Below are 20,691 nucleotides of genomic sequence, written 5' to 3' on the forward strand. Positions count from 1 at the left end.
CTACAATTCTAAGAACAACATTATACACATCGAGATATGTAAGAAACAATGACATAAAGAAGATTAACTAAAAATCCCAACAGTGGAGTACATTAACACAGAGTAAAAAGCCATCTTGCTAAAAATTGCTATTCAAGCTTATCCAGATGTCTCAAAAGGAAACACTTTTTACATCTACTTACACCTAATAACCGACATATGGTTTCATACCGATACAACGTTAACTTTCAAATAAATAAATAAATAAAATAAATGTAAGTAATTGTAACTATACAATTAGATACAGTTAGTAAAAAAAAACATCTAAAAAAAGATCTATTCCTTATATTAGGTAATTGATTTAATAATTCTTGTCTACTGGTTATTTGTGGAACGTCTCCTCCGTTTATTTCTCTTAATTTATCTTGTAATAAAATGTGCCAACTGCAACTTCTGTAGTTGAATATGCTACTACCAAATACTACTCGCATGTAGCGTTGCTGATGTCACTTGAATAGATGTAGTCTTCGTTCCCAATTTCGCATTTTGCTCTACCTTTGCTCATGAAATAGTTAGCCGTCCATCCGAGAAGTCCTGATGCATAAGAGTGTACTCCTAAATATGTATACGTTTTTATTACTTCTAGTGCTGACTCGTTATACCTGTATTCTTTAACTTGTTTCTTTTTCTTCCTTGCTTTTTGGACAATTATTATTTTTGACTTATCTATGTTTACTGTTAAACCATTTTCCTAAACATACTGTAACAATGTTCGTTGCGAAATCTCTATCTCACTTGTCCTTCTCCTACAAATCCTTCAATACACTTTATGACTTGTCCTTCATCCACAAATGTAACTCTTAACGATACGTTCTCGTTAATAGTTTTAATCACTCTTATCATCACGAACTCAGTTTCATGCAAAACGGCTTTGAGAATTTTGAAAAATCTATGAATGGTGCTAGTAATTTCCCATTTCTTTTCTTTGGGGTGCTTTTGGAGTGCATTTTCTTTTAGTCGGAGTATTTTTTTGGTATTCAACATTAACAGGTTATCTTTGCACCCCTTTGTTTACTTTAACTCTTGCTTGTCCTTCCGGAAGGATTTCATAATTATTATAATTTATTACAATAATATAACTCTTGCAAATGGTTTTAACAACTTTTTCCTATGTTGAATCACAATCTGTTTCATGAGTACAACATTCTGATTAATCGTTTCCTTGATAATTTAATTTAACCCCTTAACCTACGATTTACGTATGAGAATTTTGGTCCGAAAACGTAAACAAGCTATTGTATGTAGTATCGTGGAAAAGGGCTTATGAAATATCAAGTCAACCATAAACAATGTCGCGAGAGCCGAGGCGCCATCGGGTCCAGTTCCGTCGGGAGTGTCAGTTGAGAAGTCAGAGAGAGTCAGTGGAGAAGCCTGAGAGTGTGAGTGGAGAAGCCAGAGAGTATGAATCGGGAAATTGAGAGCCGAGTATGATAATAAGACGTACGACGATATTGTAATCAGTTTTTTGTATTGAGTGTTGCTTGTTATACTAAACTTAACTCCAAATAAAACATCATTATTTGTCCTCACTCTAAGACCCATTTAAGTTACTACGTATATATTATATATTATATTTTGCCTGATCATCGTACTACGGGCTATGCCCGTAATATTTACGTTTGGTCCAATCACCTAATACGGGCTATGCCCGTGATATTTAGGTTTGGCCCGGTCATCGTACTACGGGCTATGCCCATAATTGTAGGTTAAGGGGTTAAATGTTACATGAAGCCAGCAAAAAACCAAATTATTACTTAAGAATATGTACATAGATATTTCGGTACTTCTAAATTATTACAGATATATAAAATATGTTTTAAATGAAACACTTCAATCTAATTTTAGCTTTTGAACTTATCTCAGGCAACCATATACATATTGTTAATAGATATTGACAAAGACAATAATTGATATTAGTTAGTACAATTAAAAGAGCAATAATCGAAGGTGAATGAATACTAGTCTTACATAGATCAATAATCATTCAATGTTGGTGTGTTATCGCGATTGAAACAACTATATGTTTCCAGCTACATTCTAAAAGTTTATGTAGATTTTATGAAGTGTTAGATATTTATTAGTAATAAACGGAATTCCTGAGTAGTAGATATATATCTTGTTTTAATTTGAATTTTTCAGAGAATTTGAACCTACTTATAACAGGCAATAACAATAAAGAAACGTTCTTCGATCATATTTTTCGAAATATAAAAAAATATCAATCTTTAAGCGAATTGCGACAACTGTCCAAATACTTGTGCACGGTATCGTACGTAGGTAAGATTTAAACTCCCTTCTGACACAATATTCCCCATACGACACAAAAAATATCAATCGATCTACTATAGAATGATCTAAGTTGATCACTAGACCCCAGATTTCTATGCATTGATAAGAAATTTGAAGGTACTGAAATGCACAAAATGCGTATGATGTGCAAAAACCTATAATGTATTCAAATTAGAATATTCGTTATATTATTTACTAAACAAAATGTTCCTGTGTCTCGTTTCTCTAATCGTATTCATAAAAATAAGAATTCGCATAAATAGGTGCAATCTGCTAATCACGTTATCCTTAACGTAACAAAAGGATCAACAGCATCATGGAGGAACTCAAGCAAAGGAAAATAAACAACGGAAAGAAGACTCACGTTGGTGGTGTACCGTTTTGCCCGCTGCTCAGTTCCGTGATGTGCATCGCCTGCAGAGTTTGCATAGCCGCGCATATCTTGCGATTCCGGCACTCCTCGTAGAAAACAAGACTGAACCCGTAGGTTCTGTGCCCGTCCTCCTTGGTGAGCACGAACGAGTGAAACGTTGGTTCCACCGAGTGTTTCTGGGTTCGGAATCTCAGGCCGCTTGGCAGGCAGAGCTGCAAGATTGAATATCTAATGAACAGACGTTGCACACAACGCCTTTTCATTTCTTCACTACTTCTTTTCTTCGTCTTTTCTTCCTCTACTTTTTACCATTCGCAACTAGGACGCGGTAGCCTATATAACGCTGTTGATCGCGAACAATGTGTACCCAGTTTACCGTATATACGTCGAGTATTTTGCACTCTTAATTTTACGTCCCAGTAATTCTGTTAGAGCTTGGCGAAAAGTACCTACCGTGCCTTTTCCTTTTTCTATATTCGAGGGTGTTTTCGAGAGAAGCCACTCGAGGTAAGTTTCGTGGAATCGGATAGATAAATGAAAAATGGTTTCTCTATTTTAAAAGAACTTTTTAATTGTTACGAAAATAAATATTTCATCTCAAAATCAACTAAAAACGTTAAATTTTAAAAAATCCTGTTAAAGAAAATGAAAAATATAGCTGAGCATCTTGTCTCTTCGTGTAAGGTATCAAATTTATCTAAAAAAAAGTCATTGATAATGTAAAAATAAAATTAAAAATATGAGAAATATAATTTGTATAAAATGTTAAAGACAGGAATATAGCATATATTCTTTAGGCATTCAAACGACCAACTGCGAAAATATCTTTACTATATGTATATAAAATACTTTATACTTTTAATCTTTCAATTTACTGATTCTATCAAACTTTGTCAAAAGCACTGTTCCTCTTCTTTCTTCTATCTTTAACAAAATTTTCAACGGAACTACATGAAGTCACGCGATAGAAATGGTTGAATGAATAAAGAGCAGTAATGTTTTTTCTGAGTGAGTATATTCCCCGGTAAGGAACTTTTAAGAAAGTATAGTTTGAGAAACGTATATTTTTCGCGGGCACTTTTAGGGCGTATAGAGTGTTGAATTTTTATAATAATTATACTTTATTAGTATTTTATAGGCACGTTTAAAAATACATAAATTGACGAGTAGAGTAAAAATATGTAGAAATTGGCATTATTAATATGATTCTCATTTTAGTTTTTAGATCGTGAAAAGATGCATTAGTATGTTATCTGATGAAGTTTAGAAAGTATTAATATAAATTTACAAGATTTATATGAGTTTCATGTCTACTTGTAACTCTAATACGAATTTGAGCTATCTTTAAATGACGAACACAATAATAATAATTCTTTTTTAATTTCAATATCGTTTAGCATATAGGGTACAGGATATAAGATATCGATTAGGAAATATTATACTTATACCGAAGATGCTGAAACATGATCCATTAAAACATTAGGTGCAAACCTTTTGACTGTTATTGTTCTCTTTTTTCTTGCTCTCATTGGTGCCCTTTGTTTTTAGACTTTGATGGTTAATTACTGTCTATATTTTTAACATTATATACTGAGACATTAAATGGTAAATGGTAAATACATATAAAATTTCATAGTTTTATCTGTACCATTCAAGAAATAATGGTATGATCATATAATGATGTGACAACATCATACACTGATCAATTATGTAATTATGTAATTCGTATGAAGATTGGTAGAACATAATTGAAAAAAATTTCGTTTATATTAAGCTAAATTTTCTTTATAATCGCTTAAAACCATTATTTCTTTGTACTTTTAAATAAAACATGTTAATTGTTTCAACTTTTGATAATTATAATAGCCAATCATTTGTTCTTTACGTTCTCATAGTGCATTCACACTTTGAAAAAAGAAATTGATGAAAACTGTTATTGAATATCACTCTACCAAACAGTATTTAGAAATACCCCATAATGATTATTAAAAGCATGTAGGGAAGGAAGAAAATCACATATGGTCCAAATGATCTGTGATAAAGTTCTAGGTAATACGTAATTCCCTAGTTTCTAAGGTTAACAAAAATTAAAATCAATTCGTACGAATATCGTAAAATTTTGCAAAAATTGTGTTTCTCACATTATGATTCTCAGAAACGATAATTGTTGTTAATAACGTACCATGCATACAGCGTGTTCGTCGAAGGGGTTCCATGGTACAGAATCAGGATAATGTCCCAAAACTTTGCTTTTATACGCTCGGTCCAGAGGTGTACATTGTAAGGAGTCACCTGAAATAAAGAGGACAATATTTTGTTAAATTTCTAAGTTATATAAAACATTTTAATCACTCGCGTGCATGTGCATGTACATAATTACCCACATATAATTATGATATAAAAAGGATAATAATACAAAAAATTTATGTTTTCGTAATATTTTTTCTCTCCTCGGATTTCATGCTATTTTCTTCGCAATAAACATTAATTTATATTAGTTTGCTCTAGTTCTGTCTAAGTTAAACAAATCCAACGGATCCTTTCTTTTTCAAGGACGTTGGGCCAAAAGATAAAAATGCATGTATTGTATTATATTACATTATATTATATTACATTATATTACATTACGTTATATTACGTTATATTACGTTATATCATGTTATATTACGTTATATCATGTTATATCACGTTATATCATGTTATATCATGTTATATCATGTTATATCATGTTATATCATGTTATATCATGTTATATCATGTTATATCATGTTATGTTATGTTATATCATGTTATGTTATGTTATATCATGTTATATTATATTATATTATAACGAATATTCATTGAAGAAATATTATTTCTTTAATAATTAATGTATAAAGATGACAACATTTATGAAAACTGAATAATTTAGTTATTTTTACCTATACTGATTAATCCTCGAATGATATTGATGCGTTAAATGGCCATAACTAACTAGATTAGATTCCTTATCTTTAAGGTATTCAGGGTATTTTTATTATTTTGTTGTGTATGTTATATATCGCGTAAAATATAGAACACAAAATAAATTTAATATTTTAATATTAAGCAATCCCTATTTCTAATTGTAGTGGTTATTTATTTCCCAACGATAGCAGTTGAGAGATAAAATCAGATAAGTGCATTTATTAATCAATTTTTTAGTTTCCTTACAAGCATCGACTTTCTTTTAATACTAGATCTGCCAACTTTTCATATGCAATCAAATATATTGTACATAGTTAACTAAGAGTAAATATTAATATTAAAAAGTATATGTACATACTTACACGATTTTGTAATTAGAAAGACAAAAAATCTGATATTAATCATTTTGATTGGTTTGGTAGTTCTAGTGTTAATTGTGTTAAACATTTATTAATAGTGATTATGTTCCTTAAAGAAACATGAACAATTTAGGCGATGCAACTAATATGTTCATCGTTTGACTTTTTGATTACTTGTAATAAATCTTTACAAAACTGTTAATTATTCTCCATTCCAAAGAAATTAATTATTTTGTACCGGCAAAGTAAAAAAAAATGCATGTGTTAGAGATTAATTAAATTCACATGTTGTGCGTACATTGTCTTCAAGTAAGTTAAAAGCCTGACATTTATAATCATAAACAACACGTTATGAAAATGATGAGTTGTAATGCTTGTTACGATAAGTGGAGACCGTGACCTTTTAACCAAATACTTAAACATGTTCTTCTCTTTAATCAATCTTCGAGTCTTTTCTTAGAGCTAAACGAGGTAGAATCTACACATGTTACAAATTTGTTCAAAATTTGTTCTTTCCGTTTCTTATAAAATTTTATATTATACTTGAATAATATTCAATGTCACACTAGAAAACAAAAAAATTACAATAACGTAACACAATTATTTGTCAGGAATTGCACGACTGCAATCTTCTGTGTAAATATTTTTAGCATATTGAACAATAGAAGTTGCGTTGATCTTACAGTAATTGCATATTATAATCACAATAAAATGATATATTTTTTATGATCTTATATGTATGTACTATCTTATTTTAATGATAGTTATAATACATGGACTTTAAAAAAATAAAAACCTAACCTAGGATATTAAATTTAAAAATTGAATTTAATCGCATCATAATATTTTATCCTATACAGTTACGACGATTATACAGAATGAAACCATTACAGTTCGAGGCCCCGCACATTAGCGACAATTTGTCCTGCGATAGTTTTATCGTTTACGATTAGGGCAACCGTCCATATGAATGTGCGCGTATTTGACGACACGGTTACTGGTCTTCTATTTTTGCTCTGGGTCGGATCAATCAAAGTTCAATTTTTTCCTCTAATAATGCCATATACAAATGCTAAAGCAACAGCGATTTTGCCGCTAGTGCTAGCCTCTGACTCATCTGACCTGTAATTTTACAATTAAAGATATGCACTCTACTTTTGAACACTAGTGTACATTTCTATCCTCGACCGCAAGATATTCTAAAACATTATATAATTTTCAACGCCAACATCCTTACACAGTCATATCCAATCTCCAAACCTCGTAACACTTTCGATCCAAGTATTTGACAGAAGTCTCTCTTCACAGACAGAGTATTATCACAGCGAAACAATTAGTGTAAATTCCTCGTTGCACGAGAAACGTTCAAGTCGGTCAACCATTCTACGGGAAAAGTGACATGTATATGTGTTCCAGATGAGACAAAAAAGACGCACACACATATAGAAAAGGGAGAGATTCGACATTTAAAAAAGAGTTTTAGCAGGGGTGCATTTACTTTACTCCAGTTTGCACATTGTTCTTGGTTCAGTACAGCCTAAGTACATCTTGGAAGCTGCAATTCCTACAGCAAGAAAAGAGGTGAGAGAGAGAGAGAAATAGAGGAGGAAGAGGGCTCTCCTCCTTTCCTCGGAAAAATTAGAGTCTCCCCACGACAGCGTCGGCAACTTGTTATTGAACGCGGTACATATCCCAGAGCAACTCGACCTGAATGAGACTGTTGAAAGTCTTGGCGATGTTCCAGTTGCCTCGCACACGATAGACACAACAGCACCCTTGTACGGAGTTAATCGTTTATGATCGAACAACTGCCCAGGACGGCAGTGAAATGCGTATGATGTGGGCTCGTCGAGCGAGAATTTGATTACATGGGGTGCATAATTGTTGGCTAACGGAAACGGATTCTCAGCGAAGACAGGACATTATCAAAACAAAGTCTTATTCAAATATTTATTTAAATAATAACATATTTAGAAAATAAGTTATTTTAATATTTTTTATTCTATTTCAGTGATTTTCAATCTTTTTCATCCCGTGACACACATAAACCAATTATTAAAATTTTACGTTACACTAAAAAATATATTATATTTGGTTCAAGACGGGACATTTACACTGTACGGCTATGATTGTATTGGCTGTTACCATTTTTTTTTATTTGTCAATATAATTGAATAAATTATTACATGCTTTAGAAATTTCTGTGGCACATTGGTTGAAGGTCGCTAAGTTTGAAATTGAATTTCACCTTGAAACTATAATCTCTGGTACACGGAATTTCTATTTCAAAATTCTAATGCGTAAATTGAAGTACATATACTATATACCTTTACGTATTAGTTAACATATAAGATATTCCATTGATGTTCAACACTGCAGATTTTTTGGTTATTTTAAGTAATAAATGAAAAAATTCTGCAACGAGCTGAATCAGATGCTACTAAGTCAATCAATATATGGAGATGATCCATAATTTCCCAGTTTAATTCTTGAACCTTTTTTGAAATTATAAAACTCATAGATACTTACGAGTTTTAAAAACAAAAAATACTCAATTTTACTGTCTAAAATTTACTCAATTAAATAAATTGCGTCAAGGTTTAGATATAGGTTTTTAAATATATAGCTACGTCGGAGTTAATAGTTAACGTAGTTAACAGTGGTGTGCAAAAGTTTTCAATCAGATATCTTGCTGCATAATGCTGTGCATAATTTCCTTTCTTAATCCAATTTCTAAAAATGGACCAATCCTTTGAGCAGAAAATACGGCCAAAACCATTATCCATTACCATCGTATTTTAATGTTAGTATCTGATATCTCACATCATATTTTTCCAACAGGACGTCTTCTATATCGTCCATTTACCAGAAAATGCCACATCTCTCCAATCGTCGATTGTTCAGTTTAAATTCTGATTCTTCTTACTAATGAAAGGATATTTTGTACCTGATCTAGCTAAAAGATGTAAACGTCTTGTCACAGTCGAGCGACTAATATTAGCAATTCTTTCCTCACGTATTTTGTAGGCTATTTAAAAAGTAGTCTTTTTTGCATCTACCGTAGATTTTCTTTTTATTAGTTGGTCAACTCTTTTAATACTTTTTCATGGTCTTTTACATTGTGGTTGCTCTTCTAGACTTTTTTCAGAATGATATTTTTTCATAATGTCATTTACCGTAGATTTCCCGATTGTTAATATTGCAGCGATCTCGTGAGACGGTTTGCCAATTTTTGATAAATCAACTATTCTCCCGATAATCAATAGAAGTATTTTCATGTCTTCCTTAAGTGCTGCGACCATGCATTAGTAACTAATTCTGATATGTTGACATCCATATGCAATGCAAATAAAGCGTAATAAACTTTGAATATATTTGGAGATACGCCTGGCCGGAAACTTTTGAAAGCGTCGTATTGACGATTTTGTAAACATCTAATATAAAGGATAATAAAGAGTTTATTATTTGTAACACTGTTTTCTCTTAGTTGTCGTACCCGTATATCCAGTAATAGTTTACACTGATCTACATATCTTTTAGTAAATAATATATACATAGTAAATAATAATACATAGCTTTTAGTAAATAATATATAAGATATATCTGACCGGAAATTTTTGTACGCTAGCGTATACTCAAAACATTTTATGCCGGAAAAATATGTCTTTTTCATATTATCACTTAACCACTAGTCATATAAAAATACATACACGTGTCCTTTTTTATTGATTTTGTAACATTGTGTAAATCTTTTCACAGAGTAATTTTAAATTGAATTCTATATATTTGTAATGGACGTACTTTTATGTAATTAGTAGTTAAGTAGAAATATGGACAAGACTTCTATGAAAATGTAAAATACGAATTCGTTACTTGCGATAATATCATTTTAAAAATAATGATCAAATAATCAATTTGAAAAATATTTAAAAAATGATGAAAATGAAATGATAGGTCTCCTTTTCATAAATAAAAGAAAAGGAACGATTCAATAATCATTAATACGTATATCCATTTCGGCGTGTTACCAAGAAGCGGGCTCGGTTTTACAATAATTGCTTATTTAAGATATCCCACTCCTGCTTCCATCGCTCACGCTTTTCTCGCGTTTCTTTGGCCTTGTTATTATCCACTCCAACTTACTATACTAAATTATATTCTATTGTTCTAACCTGTACTATACTATGCTATCTTTGGTTTCCTAACTCTACATATATTCACATCTTCTCTCATCCGTTTGTACTTTTACATGTTTTTTCTTATTGCACTATCCTTCTTTAATATTGTTGCTTATAACATATTTCTTAAGCGTTGTACCTGCTTCCTTAAACAATTCCAATTCCCTGCAACATTTCACCACTTCCTCTTTGAATTCCTCTGCAACTGTCTCCCCGTTCCTTAAACGTGGTTTTATTTAGTTTTTCGCATTTGAAAAGCAGCTTATTATTTCTGTGTATCCTTGCATAACATACACTTCCTCTCTTTTTCACTATCTCGACATTTATTGTCTTCCAGATTTTCATACGTGATACTTGTCTTTAATTTTTGTATCGACATTTTCTTTTCTGTTCTGTAGATATTTCGGTAGTTGTGTGTGTGTGATTTCATCTCCTTGCACACCTCATTGTATTTTCTTTGTAATTTTCCATGTAATGTTTATCTGTCTATTTCAATCCTTTTTACCTTCAATTTTTCCACTCATCTTTCCCCTTCTTCTTTTCTGTTTTTCTATACGTGCTTAGTTATAACCGCTTTCATTGGTACATTTTATCCTTTACTCTCCCCATTTCGTTTCCCTCTGACTTTTAATCTTCTCCTCCACGCACTTTTCCAGTAATATTATTCAAAAATTATTATTATACATTTACAAAATGAATATATTCTACATATTTATGAAATAAATAGAAACTTCATAATAATAATTGTAAGAAATTCAATTTCTTCAGATGTAAAATTTACGTCACGATAGAAATTCACGATTATTGCCCAGAGAAAAGATTCTTTCAAAATGACAAATTCGTAATTTTTCATAGAAATTTTATAGATTTATGATGGCGCATTTTTTATGTTTGAATGATCTTTTGTAAAGTATATGAATAAAAGAGCTTGCGTTTCTTATTGCGTTATAAACATTATCCTATCCCTTGCATCTTAATTTCTTTGATACAAGTTTTATACTGTAGTTGCCGGTAGTTCTGGTCAGGAATGGGCACTTTTTATTTGAAGTAAAGGTAATAAATAAATAGATCAAATAATTTCTCCAAACAATATTACAAATGAATTTATTTAAAAATAAAGTCGTTTTCAAATAAATTCCAGAATTTAATTTGAGAAATAAATTATTTCCATATTATTTACTTGCCAGATATTTGATCATTTCAAATAAGACTAGAAGGCAGAGGATAAGAAATGATTGTTTCTCTCGTATACGAAATATTGTATATTTATTTGTTATGAAATGTTTGCCTTAGGAAAAACTGAATACTGTAATATTTCGTCAGATCAAGGAGCGCGAAAGTTACGAGAATGTATTTTATAATATTTTAAATCAGAATAATTAAAATTTATGTTCCTGTTTTTATGTACTCAGCAATGCTGATATATATTGACGGATATAGAGTAATTATAAAGTTATTTTCATGATACAGCATGCTGTAATTTCGTTAATACTTATAAAATTAAGTTTTGAAGTTTCAAAAGACTTCCCTACTTTTCTTTTAGTTGTTGGAGTTTAGAAATATCGATTTAAGTTAGCAGATCCTTCTTTTAGGAAAGTTAAAATTCAAAAAAGTTACGGAAGGGTAGAGAAGAAAAAGCGAAAGAGTTGAAATACGAGTGTCCTGCAGTCCACGTGACTTGTAAACTGGTTGTAAAGTGGTTGTAGAAAGCAGTTACTCGGATTTAAAGTGACTTCTGCTTGTATAAATCGATTGTTTCCTTTTTGCAAACTTTTAACTTTGTTTGGACAAAAATTGTCATATGTGTCCTTCTATTTTACTAATGATATATAGTGAACTACCATCGCATTTATGAAAATTAAAACAAAAATAAAATTCTTAATTTTTAATCTAATTTAAAACACTAGTAAACGTGGCTTATTTTAACAAATATAACAAACATGTATGGTGCATATAATAAGCAAAGTTGTAATCAGAAGACAAGTAATGAAAGAATCTATTTTTTAATTTATTGTAACAATAAATTAAAAATTGTTCTAAATTTTTTAACTGTCACAATTAGAATAAAAACAAGATGTATACAAAATCTCCCATGAATGATTCATTATTATACACAATGCAATATTTATTTATATTTCGTGATAGATATAAGTGAAACAAAAGAGATTCTATGACTCAAGCTAAAGCTCAAATTGAGAATAACAAAATTGCATTGTAAACTTCGTTTTCGAGAAAATCGAGTTTGGAAACTTATCAAGTAGCCTGTTGTTATGTTTTTTTTTTTTTATTTATTTGTTGAAATTACAATCAATTCTCGCGTTGAGAATTTTCAGTAATTTTTCTGGCGTGGCGCAGTGACATGGCTGTTTATTTACAATAAGTTAATACTTATTATAGATAGGTATAATTTATAAGTATTATAAGTAAGTGCATATGCTTAATTTGGATAATTAAATGAATCTGACGTTTAGGTCTAGCGGGTAGTGCCTCTTCAGCCTGCGAGTCTAGTCCGTCGTATCGAGTAGTCCAGTGATTAGGGGGTTTCGGTGTTTGTTGATTCTTTTGCTGTATCTGTTGCTATATTTTGCTATTTCCTCTTTGACGGTGGGTATCTTGAGGTCGCGGTGTATTGTTTCGTTGGTTACATACCAAGGTGCGTCAATTAGGGATCTTAGCGTTTTCGATTGAAAGCGTTGGAGTATTTCAATGTTGGAGTTACTTGCTGTTCCCCATAGTTGGATTCCGTAGGTCCAGACAGGTTTTATTACGGTCTTGTAGAGGGTAATTTTAATCTGTATATTTAGTTTGGAGCGTCGGCCCGTGAGCCAATAGAGTTTTTTTAGTTTGTCCTTTAGTTGCTTCCTTTTATCTGAGATGTGTGTCTTCCACGTTAGTCTCCTGTCCAGGGTCATGCCCAGGTATCGGACTGTGTCCCTGCTAGGAACTGTTGCATTGTTGATGGTGACCTGGGGGCAGGTTTGTTTTCGGAGCGTGAAGGTTACATGTGAGGATTTCTTTTCGTTGACTTTGAAGCCCCATTTGTGAAACCACTTTTCCATGGAGTCGAGACTTCGCTGGAGAGTGGATGAGGCTATCACCGGGTCAGCGTGGGAAGCTAATATCGCTGTGTCGTCTGCAAATGTCGCTATTGTTATATCATTTGATATAGGTAGGTCGGCAGTGTAGATGGAGTACAGTAGGGGTCCGAGGACACTACCTTGGGGTATGCCGGCTTCTATTGGGAATGTTGCGGAAGTGGCGTCTAGGTATTTAACCATGAATTGCCTATTGGTTAGGTAAGATTTTAGGATGGAGTAGTAGGGGTGGGGTAGGATCTTTTTAAGTTTGTATAGTAGCCCTTCATGCCATACTTTATCGAATGCCTGTTGGATGTCTAGGAAGACCGCTGAGCAATATTTTTTCTTTTCGAGTGTTTGGCTGATCGTATGAGTTAGGCGGTGGATTTGCTCTACTGTAGAATGATGTTTTCGGAAGCCGAATTGGTGATCTGGGAGTGTTTTCAAGTTCTCTAGGATTGGAAGGAGTCGGTTCGTGAGCATCTTCTCGAATAGTTTGGACAGGGTAGGTAAAAGACTGATTGGGCGATAGGAGCAGGTTTCGTATATCGGTTTACCGGGTTTAGGGATGAGGGTAATCAATGAGATTTTCCAAGCCTTAGGATAGTGTTCCAGGCGAAGGATAGCATTAAAAATCGATGTGATGAGTGCTATCCCTTTTGTGGGAAGTTCCTTGATTGCTCTATTGCCTATTAGGTCGTGTCCTGCTGCTTTCTTGGGGTTTAGGCGACTGATTGTTTCTATAGTCTCAGCAGAGGAGAAGGGTTCGATAGGAGGGGACATTTGGAAGGGGTGTGCAGGTATTCAGTAACGTCCGCGGCGGTTTGGGGGGAATGGGGTTTGAATACTTTTGACAAGTGTTTTGCAAACAGGTCGGCTTTTTCTATGGGGCTTCGCGCCCATCCACCTTGCGGACGGCGGATAGGTGGGATTATTTGTGGGGGGCGTGTGAGTTTCCTGGAGGCCTTCCATAGTGAGTAGTTGGCGTCGGCTGTGGGGGATAAGCTGGCGAGGTATTTATGGAAACAGTCGTTTTTATAGTTTCTTAGGGTTCTGGATAGCTTTCTAGTTGCGTTATTAAGTTTGCGTTTGTCCTCCGGTGTTCTATGGGTCTGCCATACTCTTCTTAGTCTTCGTTTTTCTGCTATTTTTTTTAGTATGTAATGGGGATATTCTTGTTTGCTGTTAGATGGCTTTGTCGGTGTGGAGAGGCGGATTGCGTTTATTATGCTCGTGTTTAAGTATTCCGTGGCTGCTTCGATATCTTCCTTTGTTTTTAGTGGGGTGAAGGCTGAGGTTGAGTGTGTAAAGACTTCTCTGAAGAGCTGCCAGTTGGTGTGTTGGTTGTGAATGGTGCCATTAGGTGTATTCTCGATGATTGTTGAGCTGACTGTTGCTATCACGGGAGAATGATCAGAGGAGAGATCAGTCGAGGAGTTGATCTGGACGTGTCTTGATGGGATATTTTTAGTTATGAAGAAGTCGAGAAGGTCGGGTATTTTGTTGGTGTCAGTGGGCCAGTATGTGGGTTCGTATGTGGTGAGGTAGTTGAGGTTGTTGTTTGTTATGCTGTTTAAGAGGTTTTTGCCTCTTGCTGTAACCAGTCTGCTGCCCCATTGGATGTGCTTGGCGTTATAGTCTCCTCCAACTATGAATCTGTTGCCCAGGGTGTCCAGGAAGTTATCAAAGTCTTCTTTGGCGATGGAGTGTCTGGGAGGGCAGTATACTGCTGAGGTGGTGATTGAGCCATGACAGTCTTCTATTGCTACGTTTGTTGCTTGGAGGTAGTCTTTCTGGAATGATGGGAGTTCGTAGTGCTTAATACTTGCTTTGATTATTATTCCGGTGCCACCGTGGGCCTTTCCGCTGGGGTGTTGGGTATGGTAGAATTTGTAACCATTTATTTTCAGGTAGCTCTTGTCGGTGAAGTGGGTTTCCGACACGAGCATTACGTCGATTTGCTGGTGTTTTAAGAAGAGTTCTAGTTCAAGTTTGTGTTGCGCTAGACCGTTGGCGTTCCAGAGTGCTATGCGCCTTGATTTTATTTTGAGTCGGGGCGTGCTAATTTTTCCACGATGAGTGTTAGTAGCGATAGCAAGTGGTTTATTTGCTCCGATTGTTTCTCTATTAGCTTTTCAAGCCTTGAGGAGTTGTCTGTGTTTGGTGGGTTGGGGTCACTGTTTTGGGGAAGGTTCCTTTGGCTGTTCGTGTTATTTTGGATGCCTTGTACTGCTTGGGCAAAGGAGGTTGAGGTGGAGATGAATTTGGTAGGACTGTGCGTTTGGTTGGTTGAGGGGGTTGGGGTAGTCGTGAATTTCGGCGGGCTGGGTGTTTGGTTGGATACCTCTTTTGCTCTGGGCTTAGGGTACCTGTTCGTGTATAGTGTTTTATATGCTGGGCAGCCTTTGTAGTTGGCAGGGTGGTCCCCTTGGCAGTGGATGCATTTCGCTGGGGTTTCCGGTGATTTGGCGCACTGGTCAGTGGAGTGAGAGCCTGCGCATTTAACGCAGCGGAAAGTATGGTTGCAGTATTTCTGCGTATGACCGTACCTTTGGCACCTTTTGCACTGCACTATTTCTTTTTTCACGAGCGGTGGTTCGATCTTTACTATCGCGTTCATTAGGCGACTGATGTTATATATTTCCTTATTGTTCGGTTTTTGTTTAATGTCTAGGAAGAATAAGGATAACGGGTCTTTCGAGACTCTATGCCTTATATTACTTACGTTGATGACTTCGTGGCCGAGTTTTGAGAGTTCGTATTTTAGTTCGTCTATGTCTGCTGAGTGGTGTATGTTTCGTAGGACCACCCGGAAAGGCCTTTCCTGTTTAAGTTGGTAGGTGTGGAAGTTGGCGTTCAGGGTCCTGAGTGTCTTGGTGAGTTTTCTGTAAGCTTCTGGGTTCGTCGGTAGTATTTTCACCTTGTTGTTGCTTATCTTAAGGTTATATTCCTCCTTGCTGGTATCTCTCTCTAGGGACTTGGTCATTGTCTGTATGTCAATGACGTCGTCCACAAAAATTGGTGGGGGAGGGGGGATTCTCTGTGTGCGTTGGTTTGATGGCGGTTCTACGATTTCCATGGCGTCGTTTGAGGATTCCAATACGGCGAACCTGTTGTGTGTGTTTATTTGCGTTGCTGGTTCTATTTTCCTCTTCTTTGTAGTGTTAGCGTCGTTAGTGCGGAAAGTTCTGCTACACTTCTGCCACGGGGGGGGGTAGCTCGGGGTAGCTGCGAGTCTGCTCCGGAGAGCCTGGTCGCGGTTGCTGGGCCATCATCGAGCTAGTTAATTCGGAATGAACAACTAGTCGTGAGGCTGTGAGGCTAGTATTCGTGTTGGGGTTAGGTGCGTGGGATTTTCTTCTCCCTAGGGGGTAAGGGGCACTTAGCTGTGTTCTCTTTCGACGTTTGGGCGACACGTGTTGTTTTCGAACTACGCTGGGCACTAGAGACACGTCTGCACGCTTCGGCACTCCACAGCGAACTCGACCGTGACCGTTGTATCATAATTTTATAACTGAACACGAAAATAAAAATATTGCGAATGGGTAGGAAAAACGAGTAGCACGGACTATTTAGAATATGGTAATACATGTTATACATGTTATAAAAGACTTTATATTTCGGCTTCTTTATATATATTACTATGTATCATATTATATATGTTACTTCATATTATTATCTTTAATATTTGATATGTATTAGAGTCCTGCCTATTTTATCGATTTCAAATGGATCGTTTATTTTGGAATTATTATTTATATATAATAATTATTACTCTGTGTAAGCCCATTTTTTGAAAAAATCGAGAAAACGAGAAATTCGCATATACTTTAGTATGAACTTTTATTTATAAGCAATTTACAATTAAAATCTTAAAATATTTTCTTGTTTTAATCAATTAAAATTTCGATAATAGATGAAGTTACATAGAAATTTATTTTGAAAGTGATAATTCACTAATTTTGAAAGTGGTGTGTAAATCCATTCGTTACCATGAAAAGCGATATTGGTCTAGTTAATTCTCGAAAATACTGTTTATACAATGAATTCACATCCACTCAAACACATTATACGAACATGGATAAGCTAAGTAGACCTTATTAGGATTATTCAGTCGACGGAAACTCGAACACTTCAATATCTCTAAATAAAGGAAAATGGACTTGCGCTACTTTCAAAGTGAATGGTTCACATGTGTTTTGTTGTGCAATTTTTCAGAATCATGTGTATTTATTGAATATGATTATTATTTGAATAGAAAATGTCTTACTTTAATTTACTAATTTCAGTTATATAAGATACTTTGTTCGATTACAAATAAAAAAATTTACCTAAGGGACCAGAAGTAATTGTCACATCTTTTAATTTATAATTATCTTCTTTAAGTATGAGATAGTTATTTTTAAAAACTTTCATTCAACAGAAGAAATATGTATTTGTAAAATAAATATCTGTTTTTATCGTCTTATCATTATTAGGCGACCAATATGTCACAATAGCATCTTTACGCAACGGAATTGTTAATTGCCGGTAAAATAAATAGTACAATTTTTATTAAGACACTTGGAAAATGAATGAATGCTTCAAACTTAGATATACTTTTCTTTACAAAAGCAACCTAAGTTTATGTAATATAAGTTTGTAATTTCATCCGAAGTTTGGTTTAAGAGAAAATCGGGTTTGAAAATTTGTCAAGTACCCATACTAATTCCTGAGTGAACATGTTTAAAACTGTATTTTCTACAAAACGAGGCCTTAAATGAAGATATTTTACTCAGTTGATTTTCGACTTAAGATCGGTTTATTTTATCTGCACATGGAACGTATCAGTTCAGCACCGATCAGACAAATATTCTTTAACGCATTTGAATTTTCATGCAACATAACATAAACATGTATCCGGTATCCGACGTTCGCTCGAAGAATGCCTTATCTGATGCGGGATACGTTGGGACTTGCCGAAACGTATCTATGTTGACAGTGTGCATATATTTCGGTTTGATTAGGATCGATTAGACGTGATAGCAAGAGGATACTAATGATGAATTCTGAAAAACTTATTTAATTTGTTAGAGATTGTTACGTCGCGTAACACTCTACCTAGCCGAGGCCACACACCGCGGGCAATATGGCAACCAGATGTCATCGGATACTCGCAGCGTATCTTCCATGATTTCAAGGACCTTCCATAAATCACATAGATTTCCTAGAAAAGGTCCTTCAAACGAAACAAACATCTGGTTCGGAGGAATTTCTAGAGACTATTGTCTACCACGGCTTAACAAGGGAAAGTCAATTTTTGTCACGTACGCTGCAACTTTCCTCCCACTAACCACTTTCTCTCGAGGGCGGTTAAGACCATTCGTTTAACCAATTAAAACGAAGCCTATTCCCTCACTCTCCTAAATAACATCGGCACCAACGAATCCGATGGTCCCGTGCGCTCGACACACTCATCCTTAGCTCTCCTCCGAGACAGCATCGTCTTCCAAGAGTACTGTTTTTGCATCCTTCGAACGGTCAACATCCTTCGAGCGGGTATACACACCCGCAGATCACTCAGTCACTCACTCATCTCGTACATACGCACCAGTGTAACTATCCTCGTTATCAGTTGTGGAATAAACGGTGAAATATAACTTACTACTGTGTCATATTCAAATCAACTATCTCTGTTATCCTAAACGAAACAGGGGAACGACTACTTCGCGGCGTCGATTCACCGAATCGTAGCGAGAAGTTACGCCTCTCGCTGACGCGTTTTCCTCGCGACCGCGTCTCTCCGCGAACGGTCGTAACAGAGATTGTACTTAGTAGATATATTTGTTTATGTAACCAACAAGATAAAAATTTTTAGTGATAATAAGGAATAGTGATAATGAGAGAAAAGGAGCAGAATGGAGGTTGGAAAAGAATTAGGGCAATATAGTAAATACAATAGGTATACATTTATACACATAGTTAAATGAGAAAATATTTTTACTCGGTATTATATGCCTTTACAAATCGCTCTTTGTTGATTGTTTGATCGGATGCCATTGTACGACAAACGTATAGATATGGATAGTGTCCACATCAGAATAACCCCGATACTGAACCGTTCCATCCGAAAACAGAGATAAAAATAGTACAAATAGATCGATAATTGAAAAACAGCAAAAGCATTACATAACGCTTGGCCATCGTTGCCTTCAGGAAGATTCATAAAGAAAAAAGAAATCAGATATTACCGTAAATAGCGATCGCGCTTTTCCACGGCTAAGAGGACTTTTGTCGTCATAGACGTGTTATGTTATTGCGCTATCGCTTAGATTGCAGTTAGTACAGTCCCTGGCTCGAAGAGAAAGCACCTACGCGTTTCCTTCACGATGTACGCCGCGCGTTATGCACTTCTGTCGTCAGTGAGCTTAATTGACCGGAGAAAATTGTATGGTGATTGCTTAGTTAAACGATGGGTGCTGCCGGTGTCCTCGAATGCGCACGAAATGTAACATTTCCTTTGATTTCATAGGAAAAAGCCTCTTCTTACGTGAGAAGAATTTCTATTTTCTTCGTAGCCTTCATCCCTTTCTTAACTGTTTGCACTTTGAGAATTGTGTTCTACGATCGATCAAAAACACTGCCACATTTTTTCGATAAAGAAATCAAAAAGCATTGTTTTAAAAAGAAAAAATATAAACATCTGTAAATTTACTTATTACTTACATAGTAGTCAGTTGTTTATTTTTCATCGATAAAAATAAAAACGAGTAACAATTTGCGTCTTATCAATATCGCTATGATACAGTTAGTTCAATATAAAAATTATTATCGCAAAGAGTTCTGAAAACTTGAAGATCTCGAAGTCTTAATTTTTATTTCATTACAATATCACATTTCTTCTTACGCTATTTCCTTTAGTTTCTAGTACAATTTTCAAGGTTTAACATGTTCTGAATTTCCTACATATATTCATAAAAGAAATTTGAGATGTGTCAATATTTTATAATAAAGAAAGATATTGATAATACATTATTTGAAATTACTACAATATCTTCCTGTTCTGTATTAATGTAAGAGTTTATAATACTATATTATAAATGTATAGCTACATTTGTGGATGGATATGCATACATATTTTCGTGAACATAATTAAGAAAAATGAAATCTGTGTAGATGTTCCTGTTTCATCTATTAAATGTAATCATATATATTATATTATATATTATGTGTATAATGTATATATGTATCCTACAAATTTTTTCATCTTCAAATTTCTGATAATGCACGTGTATTCACCGTTTAATAATAACAGTTAACAACTTTTTTATCATGAATTTCTACATAATTTTTAATTCTAATAAATTATAAGTCTGACGAAATTCCATTTTAAATTTCTTTTAATTCCATCACTTATCATTTTTCGCAAACTATGATGAAAATCTCCTAAA

The 20,691-nt window shown here is 34.3% G+C and overlaps 1 protein-coding gene across 7 annotated transcripts in view; it reads right to left on the reverse strand.

Moving 5' to 3' along the window:
• Positions 1-20,691, reverse strand: part of LOC117240890 (DENN domain-containing protein 5B) — a 69,184-nt gene that overhangs the window by 19,542 nt on the left and 28,951 nt on the right. For all 7 annotated transcript variants that reach the window (XM_033506911.1, XM_033506913.1, XM_033506909.1 and 4 more), the window contains exons 2-3: positions 4,884-4,993; positions 2,693-2,913 (exon numbers count right to left, since the gene is read on the reverse strand). In XM_033506911.1, the coding sequence (XP_033362802.1) occupies positions 2,693-2,913; positions 4,884-4,993 (331 nt within the window). The remainder of the gene's footprint in view (positions 1-2,692; positions 2,914-4,883; positions 4,994-20,691) is intronic.

Source organism: Bombus vosnesenskii, unplaced genomic scaffold, assembly GCF_011952255.1.
Source record: "Bombus vosnesenskii isolate JDL3184/JDL3185 unplaced genomic scaffold, Bvos_JDL3184-5_v1.1 scf7180000015060, whole genome shotgun sequence".
In the NCBI taxonomy this organism is placed as follows: Eukaryota; Metazoa; Arthropoda; class Insecta; order Hymenoptera; family Apidae; genus Bombus; species Bombus vosnesenskii.